Raw genomic sequence first — 14066 nt, 5'->3', positions numbered from 1 at the left:
ATCTGTTTATGCCTTCTGAAATCTATAAACAAAGGTCTACAAACCAGCCTGTTTTACTCTGGAGGAAAAATTCACATTTTGTCATGCTACAATCAAATTTTAATTTATGCATTATCCCTTACTCTGATATCATCATTTAGTCTGAAAATTAGGTACAAGTACCGTGAGAAGATCAGGAGGAAGTCTCCTTAATTTTTTGCTATTTGTGCCATTCTGTTCTTCAAATAATATTTTTCATAAGTGCTATGTTGAAGTATTTGAATTCTATTTGTCCTTCTCTTTGGCTACACGGCTTGCACAGTAAAAAAAAAAAAAAAAAAAGATGTTGGACTGTCACAGTCAAATGTTTGCAAGATGCACATAAAGACAAGAGACAATTATGAGCAAGTGTTTCTGTTGTTTTTCCCCAACAGAAACTGGATAGTGTTTTACATCTTCTGTGTTTTATAATGAGTGATGATTAATTCACTGCTGAGAGCGACGCTTACGTTTCGTCTGCGCAGGAATGCCACTTTGGCCTTTCTTGTGTTGCTCCAGCATTTGGCACACACACACTGAAAAGATTTCTAAATTTTAAGTGTACAAGAGTTCGACTCCCATAAATCACATAACCCAAAGGTTGTGACAAACAGAAACACACACTATGCCACCACACACACACTCCAGATAATTAGTACCGTGATTAACCTGACCACACTGCATTACAGACTGAAATGTTAGCCTGAAACGCAGAAAAGGCTTTGGAGAGGAGAAAACCCCCATTCTTGTCTTGGACATCTGTCCAGTTGCTTCTTGGCTCAGCTAATGTCTACATAAAGTTCTCCAATGACTACTGGTATCAATGAGTAATCCATTATTCTGTAATCTGTCGGGCTGCAGTGCTCACAGCATGGAATGACAAGTATTTTAACAAGAAGCGCTCATCGTACTCATGCTGTAACTTGTTGTTTTTATCACATACACATGCAGTCGCCTGTACTTCACACGTACCAAAAGGAGTGATGTAATGGGAAGTGGATCTGACAAGTTGTGCTGGGGGAACAAGGTGGCCACCTGCTGTGTGAGCGACTTTCTGCTGTGTGTTACATTGGCTGACTCACTGAGCTGATGCTGTTCGGGATGTCATAACTGTTCTGGGGTCAGGCAGGAGTTGGGCTATTAGGGGAAATCAGCTGTGCTGGTGTCATATAGCTAATCTTCATGTTGTTTCTTTGTATAAGAACATATCACAAGATTTGAATTTGAATGAAAAGATGATTTTATAGATAAGTGAAAATTGTGTAGGTTTGTTTTTACACAGAATAGTGTATTTCAAGTGTTTACATTTGTTCATTTTGATGTTTATGGCTTACTGCTGTTGAAAACCTACAAAATATAGTGTCTCAAAAAATGTTAATATTACATAAAACTTATAAAAAGGGCCACTTTATCATACTGACTAGGACAGGTGCCAAGGTTATCAGGAAAGGGGAACAATTAGTGGTCTAAAACTTCCCGATAGACTGTTGCTCATGCAGCCCATAACCTTGACATGTCTGTGTGAAACACTGACTCCAGCCACAGTCTCTTCCTTGCACACTTGTTTTCTACCACACTTTTTCCTTCCACAAAATCTTCCGTTAGTATTGCTCATTTAGGCATGACTTTCTAAGACTGTTAAGAAATTTCTGCTGTCAAGTCCACAGTCCTCTCTGTGGTTGTGTTTGTCATAACACACATCTCTGAGTTAGAAATCCTGGTTTTGGGTGGTGTTTTATGGTTTCCAAGTCACGCAGGGTTCCGGCATTACGGCACCAGACACCCACACACGCAAGCATTGAAGCTGTATCAGTGTTTAGTTACAGGGTGATGCACTGGCTGAGCATCTAAATAGCAAGTTAACTCCCCAGGCAAGGAAACATCGGTCATCTTAAGAAAAGGATGCATCACGTTTCCCATATAGCACCTGTTAGTGATCAGAATTCCTTTAACGCTAATGGACTGTATGTTGGTAAAATATTATAGACCTTCAGTCTTTCAGGGCGCAGTTTGGTGCTGTCTCCAGTAGAGAGCATGATAGAGGAGGAATGTATTATGTTGACAAGTTGGCTCTTTTATACTTGTTTATGGTTTATTTAGCTTGAAGATGCAGGAGTTGTTTATTTATCTAATGGCGTTCGCGTGATATTTCATAGTTGCGTGCCAGACAAGGACTTGAGTTCACATTATTGGAATGATAATAGCAGCTTTCCTCAGCCCAGGGGTGGGGTGGAGGGCAGCTTAACTTCACGGACCCTCCGCTCTCTTCCTCCTTCTCAATTTTACCCTATGCCTTTCTCTGCACATGGATAGTGGAGTCCCCATGATGCTTTCCAGATGTCTCAGCTCAGCAACCAGATTGACAAAACTCTACATCTTCTCTTTAAGTTGTTTTCATTCATGTCCTCTAAAAAACGCATGCACCCACACGCCTACTCTGTCCTGCATTTCACTGTCTTGGTAAGGAGACATTTTCTTGGCACAAAAAATATTTTTTATATAATCCTTCTAAAGGATGTCTCACGCTGCAGAGAAATAGCCACTCTTTCCTTTCAAAATGTGATTTTAATCTGTGCCACATCAGGATCAAACAAATGCTTTAATACATGGTTTCCTTCCTGAATTAAAGTTGTTCTTTTCTTTGTGAAGATGCAAACACTTCTGTTTCGCATTTGTTGCCAGTGTACTGATTTTATGATTTTTGTGTTTCTGTCCATTCATATCCATTTAATGCCTGTGGATGCATTATTTTATTCATCCCAGTATGAGATTATTTCTCCGTTCTCAAGCAGATTTTGACCCTTAAAGAAATTTATTCAACTCAATAAAATTAGGGCAGCTCTTTCCAGCCCAGATGTTTAGGTAAGATGACTACAGGCTGCAGAATTGCCATTGCTAGGCAACTTTCTCATACTTGATCTCAGTGTCATGATGCTGGTAACTACGATGAGTGTCTCTTTCCTCTTCACCCATTGTTCATCCATTTGTAAAATCAGCCATTGAACCCTAACGATGCTTCTTTCTTTGTGTCCTTTAATATTTTTTCATTTGGATTTTTGAGATTCCAAACCAAAAACTGTCTCTTTAACTCTGTCTACTAAACTAGAATAAACTCTGATTTGCTAATACGTCATCTGTGTTTTCTGTAGAGTTCCCTTTCAAATGAGCGCGACTATGAGACGGTAGTGATGATGAGGATGAGGCAGGCTGCCGAACGTCAGAGGCTCATCGAGCAGATGCAGCGAGAAGATGATGAGGAGGCTGCAAAGTCGTAGCTTTAGTTTCATAAAGCTTCTTGTATTTTTCTTTTATTGTTTTATTGTAACATAGTGTGGAAAATAAACCCTTTTGATAAAATAAAGCAGTATTCTCATTTGTCTTGTTTTCGCCTGTATATTGATAACGTATGACTAGGTGCAATGTAGAGAAGTTAGACCTGCTGTATGTAGTGCCACACTACACAGCTACTGACACAAAGCTTATCAGAAAGGCCAGAGAGAACTCTGTAATTGTTAGTTTGAAATGATAAAACTTCTATTAATTCAGTTTTTTGTCTTGCTTTAAAACTGAGATTAGCCAATAATGATTTCTTTATTTTTAATATCTATTAAGCATGATTTGTGGGTGGTCTTTGACCTGTGGATTAATTTTATCATCACATAGGTGAATCTCAAGTAAAATGTAATCGAAAAGTTTATTTCAAGAATTCAAAAAGGGAAACTCATATGAGAATGATTAATTAAAAACAATGATACATGTCAAGCATCATTGAGATGGTGCTTGAAATTATGTTGATGATCATAACTAAAGAAAACAAAAATAAATTGTTTCTCATAAAGTTGGAACATTACATAAATGTTCATTTCTGTATTAAAAAGTTATATTTAATCCAGAAATGTTGGGCAAATTACTGCATCATTACGGTAAGGACGCGACAACTCTGGCACTGCTGGATATGCTTCACAATCCTCTCAGTTCTGCTGGCAGCTTGTGCACTTTTTTTTCACAGTTTTCCTTCCACTCAATTTTCCAGTAATATGCTTGTAAACAAAACTGTGATCACCTAGCTTCTTTAGTTATTACCTTCCATTGGTTCCTTATGGAGAGATTCGATGACTTTCCACTGGGAAAATGTCAAGTCAGCATCTTTTCCCATGATGACAATTTCTGACTTAAAAATCCATTTTTCAGTGGTCTTGTGTATCTTAAAGTTATTTTCCTTTTTGTAATTCAGTTCAAAACATGAAGACTGACAGATCAAGTTTTTCTACAAATGCTTATGTGGCAAAAGCCATAGCCCTAAGAATGAACAGAAATAAGTAATTAAAATCTATCACTTTGTGTGTCACTTTCTGGACTGAATTACTGAACGTAGTTAATTTTCCAATAATATTTTAATGTATTTAAATTCACTATTACATTCAGATTTTTTTCCTCACAACTTTAGCAGATACCTACAATATTTGACAATATGTAAATTTACTAATATCACCATACTCAGTATCTTAGATTGTCAGATGTCACAAAAATGTTGACTTTTCGTTCAAATCCCATCCATATCATACAGAGATAAATCTTTTGGTTTTGGTTATTTTTCTGTGCAACACCAACAAGCATTAATTCATGGCACATCCTGGTGCCATGAATCATGATGCCATGAATCAATTAGTCTTTTCTTGTTGGGCTTTAAAAATGCCAGATTTGCCTGGCTTTGCAACAAAACCAGCTGTGAAAATAGCTCCATGATGTAATGTTCATCAGTCAACCATTATGTGGCCAAATGTGACAAGTTATTACCTCATTACTTGTACCAAACAAGTTTTGATATACAAATCTTTCTTCCCTGTAGCTTGCATACTTTATCAGCTACTTTAGGGTAAGTTGGGGGGGAGTCCAAACCACAGACTGTGTGATGTGACTGTGTGGAAATCATTTCTGCCCCATGTTAAACCAGTAATCAGGCTGTGATTGGAACACTAGGTACGCTTTTATGGAATTCTTGTGGGTTCATTGTGATGAAAAGCAAGCTCACTCTGGAGGCTCTCCATTTTACATCTGATGCTTGGGATGATAGTTCCTCTTGGTTTTCTATTTCCAAATATCCTCGCCTCACTGAGGAGGCCTTGGCTTTTAGTTATTTATGTTGCTGTTTATTGAGCTCCCAGTACTTGCTCTACTTTAATTGCTTTAATATTTGCATGTGATATCTGCAAAACATTTATTTTTGAATGTTTCTTGAAAATATGCTCTGAATTAGGGCTTATGATCAACAAAGCCCTTAACTAAAAATGTACGGTAACTTTGGCGCTTGATACTTTAGACATTATGTTTGCTGCTTTTATTAATCCTTTGTTGTACACATGTTGTTTTCATGCTGAACATGGTTCAGTATCTTTTACTGATTCATTTTAGGCTATTTCATTATCAAAACAAATTTTTGCAGGTTACAAAAATACTATTGCTGGTGACCAATAGACATATGAGACAATCTTCCAGGAACGAAAACAAATTGTGAAATACAAAATTAAAAATATCTTTACAGGTAAGACTTGATGCATTGTTAAGTTTGAGTTTTCCAATTTTGTGTCATATTAATCTCATGTTATTAGGCAATTGCTGCTAATCTCTGTAAAACATTACAAAACAGTTGTGTTATTTCAATCATAGTTAAATGTTACTTTTTTTGCTTCACTTTTGGTATGTCTGTGTGCCCATGCACCCTGCATATTCTTCTTTTATTATCACACTGTACTAAAGTTCTAGGTTCAAATCCTGGCCTGAAGTCTTTCTGCAGTGTTTGCAAGCTTCCTCCCACAGTCCAAAATATGCATAGTAGTTGAATTGGTCTTTTTAAATTGTCCTTAAAAGTGAGAGCCTATCACTCAGTGAGGCATATAGATGATGCATGGATGGATATGTGTCATAGTTTTTGGGGTTTAATTCTTCAGCTTCATAAATTTTAAGTTTGAATATGTCATGGATTTTCTCTAAACTAATCTGTACATATAGGTCCAAATATATACAGACACCTCCACTAATATTTGGATACATTTTCCCTAGTAAGATGCAATGACTCCATGAGCTTTTTACACCCATCAACAAGCTTCTATCATAATTCTGGCAGCACATTTGGTTACCATTATCATCCAAAATGGTACAGTTATGATTTCCATTGGTGTCAAGTTCCTCTATTTTTGATAGGGTTTGCACTGGGGGTATGGCAGAAGCCTGTATATATATAAAAAAAATCTATATTTTAGGGATGGCATTTTCATGCCTATGACAAGTATGTGTAAATTGCTGACCAGCACTGCAGTTTAGACTTTTACAAAAACACTTTTCTTGTGCATTCATCACACTCTTAACAAGAGGACTGCACATCCTTTCTATAACCATTCAATTGTTGTTTCAGGATTATTTAAAAACTGTTTTTGTTGGGAGTCTTGCATTGTTGATTGATGTTCACCTCAGGCTCAGTACTCCCTGTACTACTCAGGACATAGGCCCCTACTTTTTGATATTTTCTGTTTTTACAGGATGTAAAGCCAACTTTCTGCAATAACATTTGGGTTTTTGCACTTCTGGGTTGCCATTCGCACACTTTCACTCCAACTCCGCTTTTGCTGGATCATGAAACGGGCCGCAGAGCATGCTAAATTAAAGAACACATTTTGAAATATGTGTTCTGCCCCTTGATATTGACCCTGACAAATTTTGATTTGTTGTTCCTACATATTTCACAATAATCTTATGCAACATACAAAATCCTGCAGAGGTTTTGCTTATTTATGCTCTGCTAAGTGACACGCTACCATTCTTTGACACACATTCGGTTAGTCCTTGTTGTGGTCACCATGAGTTTTGTAATAGAATCTTCTTGCTTGGGAACATACATACTTGCCAGTACAGTCTGTTTTCCTTGTCTCTCTGGCGTAATGGTGTGTCTACTCCTCTTTGTCCTGTCATTGTGTTATTTAGGAGCCACATGGAAGCTTTGCAACAACCAATCCAGTCATGCATCCCCCTGCCACTCCTGCGCTGCTTCTCCATAGCTCTGTTACACAACGTCCAGCTGTTAGGGGTGGGAGACATCTGCTCCTCTCCTCCCGCAAAATCCCCTCACAACATGGTTTTGTTTATGTGTATCCTTCTCCTCTACCCCAGCAATGTGATAAAAAAAAAATCTGAAACACACCACCTCTGTCTGAATGACAACAGAAGAAATACAATCACAGGAAACACATTCACCACCAAAACTGCCCAAAGCCAACAGTGGTTTCTGCTGCTACATGCAAACCAGCAGGGGAGGATGACCTTGTTACAGCATCCTTCTCAGGAAAGATTTAATGTCTTCATAGCATCATAGCCATCCTAGCTGAGGATGACAGTTCTCTGCTTCATCTTCAACTTGGAGAAGGTAGCTATATCATGTATTAGGCAGCAGATCTTGTTAGAGTTTGTCTGGCAACGAATCTGGGCTTCAGGTTAATGATCTGGGCTGGCCCCAAACACACGCTGGCAGACCCGGGGCTCAAATGAAACCACCCAGTGTTTTTTGGCTGCCGTAGGCAGGCTTTTTCATGCCTGACATGCAAGTGTCTTATCCTAAATTATGAAGGATATTTTCAGGGTGTGATGTATGTTTATCAAGTTCTGTGCATGACGGGTGGCTTACAAGATGCTGATCTCGCTGATCCTAACAAAAGCATCCATATCCTTTAAAGTTTAAGTTTTGTCATATTAAAATGACAAGCTGTGATCTATTTTATTATGATTCTGAGTGACAGGGTCATGTGATAAGGTGGTTTATAATTTTTGTGAAAATGAAATCATACACATGGTTTTCCAAATTAAAAAAATAAATCTGAAACTGTTGACAATTATCATTTCACCTTTTACTATTCTTTACAAAACAGTTCAAGCTCAAATACAGCAGAAGAATAAGAGAATAATTTTCATATTTTGCCACAAGTGGGTTTATGTTTGGATTTTTATTGGGTCATTCTAATCAATCTGCTTTGATCTGGACGTTGTTGTCATCCTGCTTGAAGGTGAACCTCTGCCAGCGTTTCTGTCCCGGCTGAAGAAAAGCTTTTTCAAATCAAGTCGTCAATGCAGTTTTCTGGAGGTTTGTTCCAGATTAGAATAGCATAAAAACGAAATCTTGCTTCTCCGTGTTTGGATATGATTCTGATGGTGCAGAACAGACTTGAACCAGAAGAAACGAGTGATGTGGAAAGTTGAATCAACAACAGCAGCTTTTTAATGTATTTTTGTGCTGAGCCATTTAGTGATTTATAAATCAGCAAAAGTATTTTAAAGTCTATTCTCTGACCTGCAGGAGGTCAGAATAAGGACTCTGTCTTCCTGGCTTCAGTGAGAACATATTCGGCAGCGTTCTGAATCAACCGCAGCTGTATGGTTGACTTTTTAGGCAGACGTGAAGATAAAGGCATGGATGAGTTTTTCAAGGTCTTGTTGAGACATTAGTCTTTAAAACCTGGAAATGCTCTGGAGATAATAAAAGACTGACTTTGTAACTGTCTTTATGTCTGCAGATTCACATCAAAGTTCATCACTACACACAGCTTTTGGGCCTGATTAGCTGTTTGCTTGCAGCATGACGCTACCACCACCAGATGTTGATCTGGGTGATGTACAGTGCTTATTTTCTTTCACAGATTACACTTTGTATGCAAGATAGAACGTTCAGTTATGGTCACATCTCTTCTACAGGTTTGTTTTCCCCTAAGTAACTTGTAGTCAACTGTAAACTCATTCTAAAAAGTTATATTGACAAATTATTTCAGCTGGGCTGTGTAACATCTACAGCTCCTCCAGAGTTACCAGAAATCTGTTGCTGCTTCTCTTATTAATGTTCTTCCTTATAATCTGTTACTTAAGAAAAATAGGTGTGCTTTACTCTCTACATTTACGCATTTCTGAGATTAAATTACATGGGTGGACTCCATCCTACTTCTTACTGACGTTACTTAGAAGCATCAGGATAAAGGGGGTTGAATACATAAGCAAACCATAGTTTTTATGTTGACATTTTTCTTTGTATGAGGGCATAACATGAAATCCTAATGAATGACACTGAAATTTGGGATTGTGATGTAACAAGATGTTACAAAGTAAATGCTTTTGCTACACAAGGTGAAGCAACGAATGTTTTTATTGTTCGATAACAATGAATTGCTTATTGTTAAAATGCATGTATTTATTATTTATTGTTAAAAACATTTCAGATCTCCACATTATTTATTCATAAACAAAATGCTAATTTAATATACAAACATCTTTCATCACAGTTTTTTCCCTGCATGACAGAAAGGTTCTCTGACCTCGTATGGACAAATAACTTCAACACACCTGCAGTAAACAACATTACTAACAAATGGTCCAATAAAATCTCTGGAATGTGGTTCCACCATACCGTCAACCCGGCAACCTGTTCAATCGGAAACCTTATAGAAAAGATTTCCTCAGCTCTAAAGTTGCTTTCTCTCATCTGTGGTAGTAAATACATCATAACATAAAGTAGAAAAGGTTATAAGGTGATAAATCACTCCGACTCTTTGTGGAGACACCACACCAGCGTCTGTCCCACTCCCGTCATCGACAGCAAGCGGAAGCCAATCTTCTCCAGCTTGTCCAGCACCAGGCGAGGTGGGTCGTCCACATGGTATTCAGAACTAAAATAAGCATAAACAAAGTAATTCTGCCTTCCACAGATGTGGGATTTCTCTCTTTCAGTAAACTCTGCTTGGAAAGTGCATGGCTGCTAAGTGTTCTGGTGCTCATTCACTTCCTTCCACACCTTGGTTCATTTCCCAGAAGGATCTGAATCAGATTGCCAATGACAACACTTCCCTGTTCTGTAACCCATCACCTTGAATGGTTTACTCTCAGAGCAGAAGCTTTCCTCAACCACACTTTTTTTGTTCCAGCCAATTGACTTGATCTCAGCTCTGCTGTCAATATGTGCGCTTTAGCAGCCAAAAAGAAAGAAACACCCACTTTTAACTGTCAAAATTGAGAAATATGGCCCTGTGAGAGCAGATTTTCACCAATCCAGCTCAGCTCTGCATGTCTGTGGAGGTCAGCATTAGAACATTGCCTTTAGAGATTACTCTTTTCATTTTGTCAGATGATGGCGGAGATATACGAAGTTTCACAGGATAGTTTTAACCCCAAATTTATCTGCAGCATGTCACAAAGCATCACAAGTGTTTCCATTTGCAGCCACTCACAAATTGTTTCCCAGCATGGTTGTTTTTCTCGCCCCCAGGTAACTCATGATAGATGGATCAGAAAATTCGTCTCCTACATTCGTTGGACCAGACTCCTGAAAAACAATGATTTGATATCCATCAACAGTTTGATTTTCTAAATGAATGTCTCTGGCTATTATTTATGCAACCATAGCTCCGATGCAGACCTCTGGCAGGTACAGGATAATAAACAGTAATAATATCAGGGCAGGCTAAAAATAGATGATCTAATACTCAGAGGCTAGAGAATTAGGTTGCTGGAGCTGAGCAGGCTGGGAAATGAACATGCATAACAAAAAAAACAGAGACAGATGCAATATGTGTAACAGTATTTAAGACAATGGCAAGAAATACATTAAAAAAGGCTTCTTTTTCAAGCTGCGTAAGGTGCCAAATGTGCAAAAGGACAGTAAATAAAATCAATTTGCTTTTACATGTACTACAAATAAAATTAAATTGGAACTGAATACACTTATTTGATGAATAGCTAAATGTATTGTCATAAATCACATCATCTAAATAATTTCTGTAACTTACAGCTAATGAAAAGAAAAAATTCATCCACTCACTACACCAGCTTACCTTTTCATGTGGGCATGGACTGATGAGGACTTTAACAGATTGTCAGTCTGTCACAGACCAAAATTTCAATTTCTCTGATAACCATTTATAAAAAACTAGATTTAATACAGAAATGGTATGATCTGGTCACGTTATGGCCCACACCTCAGTGGGCAACCTTGATTTTGTCCTGCAGACAGTCACTGAGACCTTCTACAAAGAGAGTCACTGTTAAACTCCTGTTTACAGAGTGCCTTTTTCAAACTTGTTAAGAAAAACTCTAACAAAAGGAAAACGTGTGGCAGAAAAAGGTGCACAAATACAACTGATGGCCATGAGAGGACGGTGAAGCAAAACCAATTCAGGAGTTTGGGGGAGACGCACATGAGGCATTGACTGAAGTTGGAGTCAGTACCTAAAGCAAAACCTCAAACTAAAAGTGTTCCATTATTTTACTTAAGCTACACATGAGTCAGAGAGAGTGTGGAAAGAGTTCTTCATGGGCTAGGCTTTTAATGTCTTTATTAATCTATGCATGGATGTTGTGGAAGTGTACAATATGTCTGCATGGTGTATCCCTCTGTCCAAGGCATTTGTTCCCCAAGGGAGACAGATAAAAAGACTTTGAGCTTGACTAAAGAACTTACTGCTCAGTGGTCCAAAGACCTCTCCTCAAATTAGAGTTCACTTTACATATTATTTGTAGATTAAGGTCCCAGAGTCTGGTGGAAGAGTGGAGAGCCACACAGGAGTTTTTTGATTTCTAGTATGAGATTTCCACAGTCGGTGACGATTTGGGGAGACTTTTCAGAGGACTTCCCTCTGTTGACAAGCTTAATGGAGTTGTTGCATTCATTTTCTAGCTGACTCAGCAGCCGAGCACACAGGCAAAAGTACAAACACCTGATTTGATAATCAGGTGTTTACTGTGCTGATTGGTCAGTAAGCTGGCCTTACCTAAACCCTGCAGATAATTTGTTTGATTTTGTCAAGAGCAAGACATTAGAAATAATTTTTACTGGTCTTATGTAATTTGAAAACATTTTTAGAAAATTACATTTTGGGTTTTCATTTGTTTTTAAGAATATGACTTGAAATTACATCCATCTAGGTACGATGAATTTATTTAATAAATGAGTTTCACTTTTTGGACTGATTAACAGAATAAATTAACCTTTATATGATACTCTAATTCATTGAAATGAATTTTAATACTCATTAAAATTTTAAGTCAGTAAAACTGTATAAAAGAACAATTATTTTGCCATTTGTACCCTGCAGTGCACTGTGAAAAATTAAAACTTTTGTCTCGCCCAATAAAAAACCCACATTACATTTCATTGGTTACCCTGCAGAGCTTGACCAATTATATTCACAGGAGACTTGCTCTATGACTGTGATGGGAAAATGTATGTGTGCTGATCCATTCATCCAGAAAGTAACTATATAACTATTTAAATACAGAAATAGCTGCATGTCAATTTCAAAAATAAAACTAATAATTCACCAGCAGTGTATTTAATGAATTAACAGTTATTTGTTTTCAAATTTAACTTAACAATTTGACTATGGTTTGAATTGTGCCACTGTTGGAGCTCCATACCCTAGGGAGGCTTGTCTGTTTTCCTCTGCATGCAGAAAATAAGAGGCCTCCAGATAAATATTAGGTTCAAGTGACAACTATGATTGATAAGTAAAACACTGGGTGCCGCAGAGGCTAAATAAACAAATCCTGCAATCTCCAATCCAAGCAATGCTTCTGTAAAAGCAAGGCACGAGTTATTTATGTGGGATATATACACACCAGTCGGATCTGCGTGCTGATGAAAATGTAAGGCATTCCTGCCCCTTGGCTTTGGTCTTGTTATCCCCTGGGAATGACTCGAGAGATGCCTTCAAAGACGCGACTACCTCTGCACAACTTGCGCTCCTGCTGTCAGCTCCGTACGGAATGCGGAAACACCCACCGTGACTGGCCAATCACGGCTCACCCTCAGCCAGCTCTGCAGACACGGCATGTTACTCAACACCACCGCTAGTTTATTGACACGAGAATGAGAAATGCTGGCCAGCGTGTGCACATAGAACAAATGTTTTCTTAAGACCAGTTTTCATTCGGTTTAATTAAAGTTGTGTATTTTTACCTCTTCTCTGCAAATATTTTCTTTACAAATATCGACCGGGAATCAGGAACAAACTTCCCATTTTTTCACCAAGACGCATAACACACACGTTTTATGGAATATTGTACACCATATATTTTGTATGTCCGAACATTTAATCTGAAATTGCAGCATGTTTGTGAATATATTTGCCCATGCTTTGTTTGCATTTTGTTTGATTATTTTCCTGCTAGAGCATTAATAATTTGAATTCTGGGGACTCAGAGAGTAATGGATTATGTTGATCAAAGCAACAGCTGGTGGAATGTCTGAAAACATACGTTTGCCGAATGCAAAAGTAATGTCTTGGGAATGCCAAAAGAGGTAGATTAATTTTTATTTATGCCTCAATTGCCATATCTAGAAAAAAAAATAAAGCCACTAGTCAGACAAAAAAAAAAAAAAAAGATCAAAGGCGTAGATCAACTTCTTTCAATGAGATATTCAGAAGAGTGGCTCATTTTTAGATGTATTTATTTGAAGAAATTTGTGAGGGGCAACTGCTTTTATCTTGGAAACAATAACAAAGCCATGATAGCGTAACGTTTAGATTAAAATCCAGGCTTTTGGGTGTTTATGCTGATAATTTGTTCACATGGACTTTGATATTTCAAGTCTTTATTTTCTTGTAATCTTTTGTGATTATAGTTTACGGGCGAGACAAATTCTGAAGGCTGTGGTTATCTCTGTTGCCCATTTTTCCTACCACACTTTTTTCTTCCATTAAGCTTTTTATGAATATACTTTTTTAGCAATGATCTTTTGTGACTTGCCCTTCTGTCAGATGAATTAGCTACTCTGGATTATTTACAGAGAAAAAGCAACTCTCTGGAAGCAGTCTCATGTTTTTATCAGTTCTTTTCAAACAGATGTCCACTTCTTCAGAGAGCCTCCCACGCCGTTCAAAACAGACTGCTCTCTGTAAGCAGTCTCTTCCTGTTTCCTGGACTCCTGCTGTGTCTTCCTGCACTTGTTCATCTGCTGCTGGTGATTAGAGTCTGAGGTCAGCTCCTCTGTAACCTGTGGTGAAACTTCCCTGGTGGGTTCA

General features: G+C 37.9%; 2 protein-coding genes across 3 annotated transcripts in view; one reads left to right on the top strand and one right to left on the bottom strand.

Moving 5' to 3' along the window:
- The window catches only part of dnajc17 (DnaJ heat shock protein family (Hsp40) member C17), a 42280-nt gene extending 32664 nt beyond the window's left edge, over positions 1-9616 (top strand). The window contains exon 11 of one of the 2 annotated variants that reach the window (XM_023352764.1): positions 8577-9616. In XM_023352764.1, the coding sequence (XP_023208532.1) occupies positions 8577-8642 (66 nt within the window). In that variant the 3' untranslated portion in view covers positions 8643-9616. Of the gene's footprint in view, positions 1-3167; positions 3378-8576 lie in introns of those variants that run through there. The other variant, XM_005806148.3, reaches the window with a different exon arrangement.
- On the bottom strand, positions 9179-12819 carry gchfr (GTP cyclohydrolase I feedback regulator). The gene is made up of 3 exons (XM_005806149.3): positions 12661-12819; positions 10275-10369; positions 9179-9716 (listed from the first exon to the last, which is right to left on the bottom strand). The coding sequence occupies exons 1-3, from the start codon at positions 12694-12696 to the stop codon at positions 9587-9589; spliced, it is 261 nt and encodes an 86-aa protein (XP_005806206.2). The 5' UTR covers positions 12697-12819; the 3' UTR covers positions 9179-9586.
- Between the last annotated feature and the right edge of the window lie 1247 nt (positions 12820-14066).

Source organism: Xiphophorus maculatus, chromosome 19 (genome assembly GCF_002775205.1).
Source record: "Xiphophorus maculatus strain JP 163 A chromosome 19, X_maculatus-5.0-male, whole genome shotgun sequence".
NCBI classification, from domain to species: domain Eukaryota; kingdom Metazoa; phylum Chordata; class Actinopteri; order Cyprinodontiformes; family Poeciliidae; genus Xiphophorus; species Xiphophorus maculatus.
This window is presented reverse-complemented; position numbering and strand designations above follow the sequence as displayed.

Excerpts from the sequence above, each read along its gene's own strand:
- gchfr (XM_005806149.3), bottom strand. The coding sequence starts at position 12,696 with ATGCCTTACATTTTCATCAGCACGCAGATCCGACTG. Across the intron at positions 10,370-12,660 it reads TCAGCACGCAGATCCGACTG|GAGTCTGGTCCAACGAATGT; the intron begins GTGTGTATATAT and ends ATTGTTTTTCAG. Across the intron at positions 9,717-10,274 it reads ACCATGCTGGGAAACAATTT|TTCTGAATACCATGTGGACG; the intron begins GTGAGTGGCTGC and ends TGCTTATTTTAG.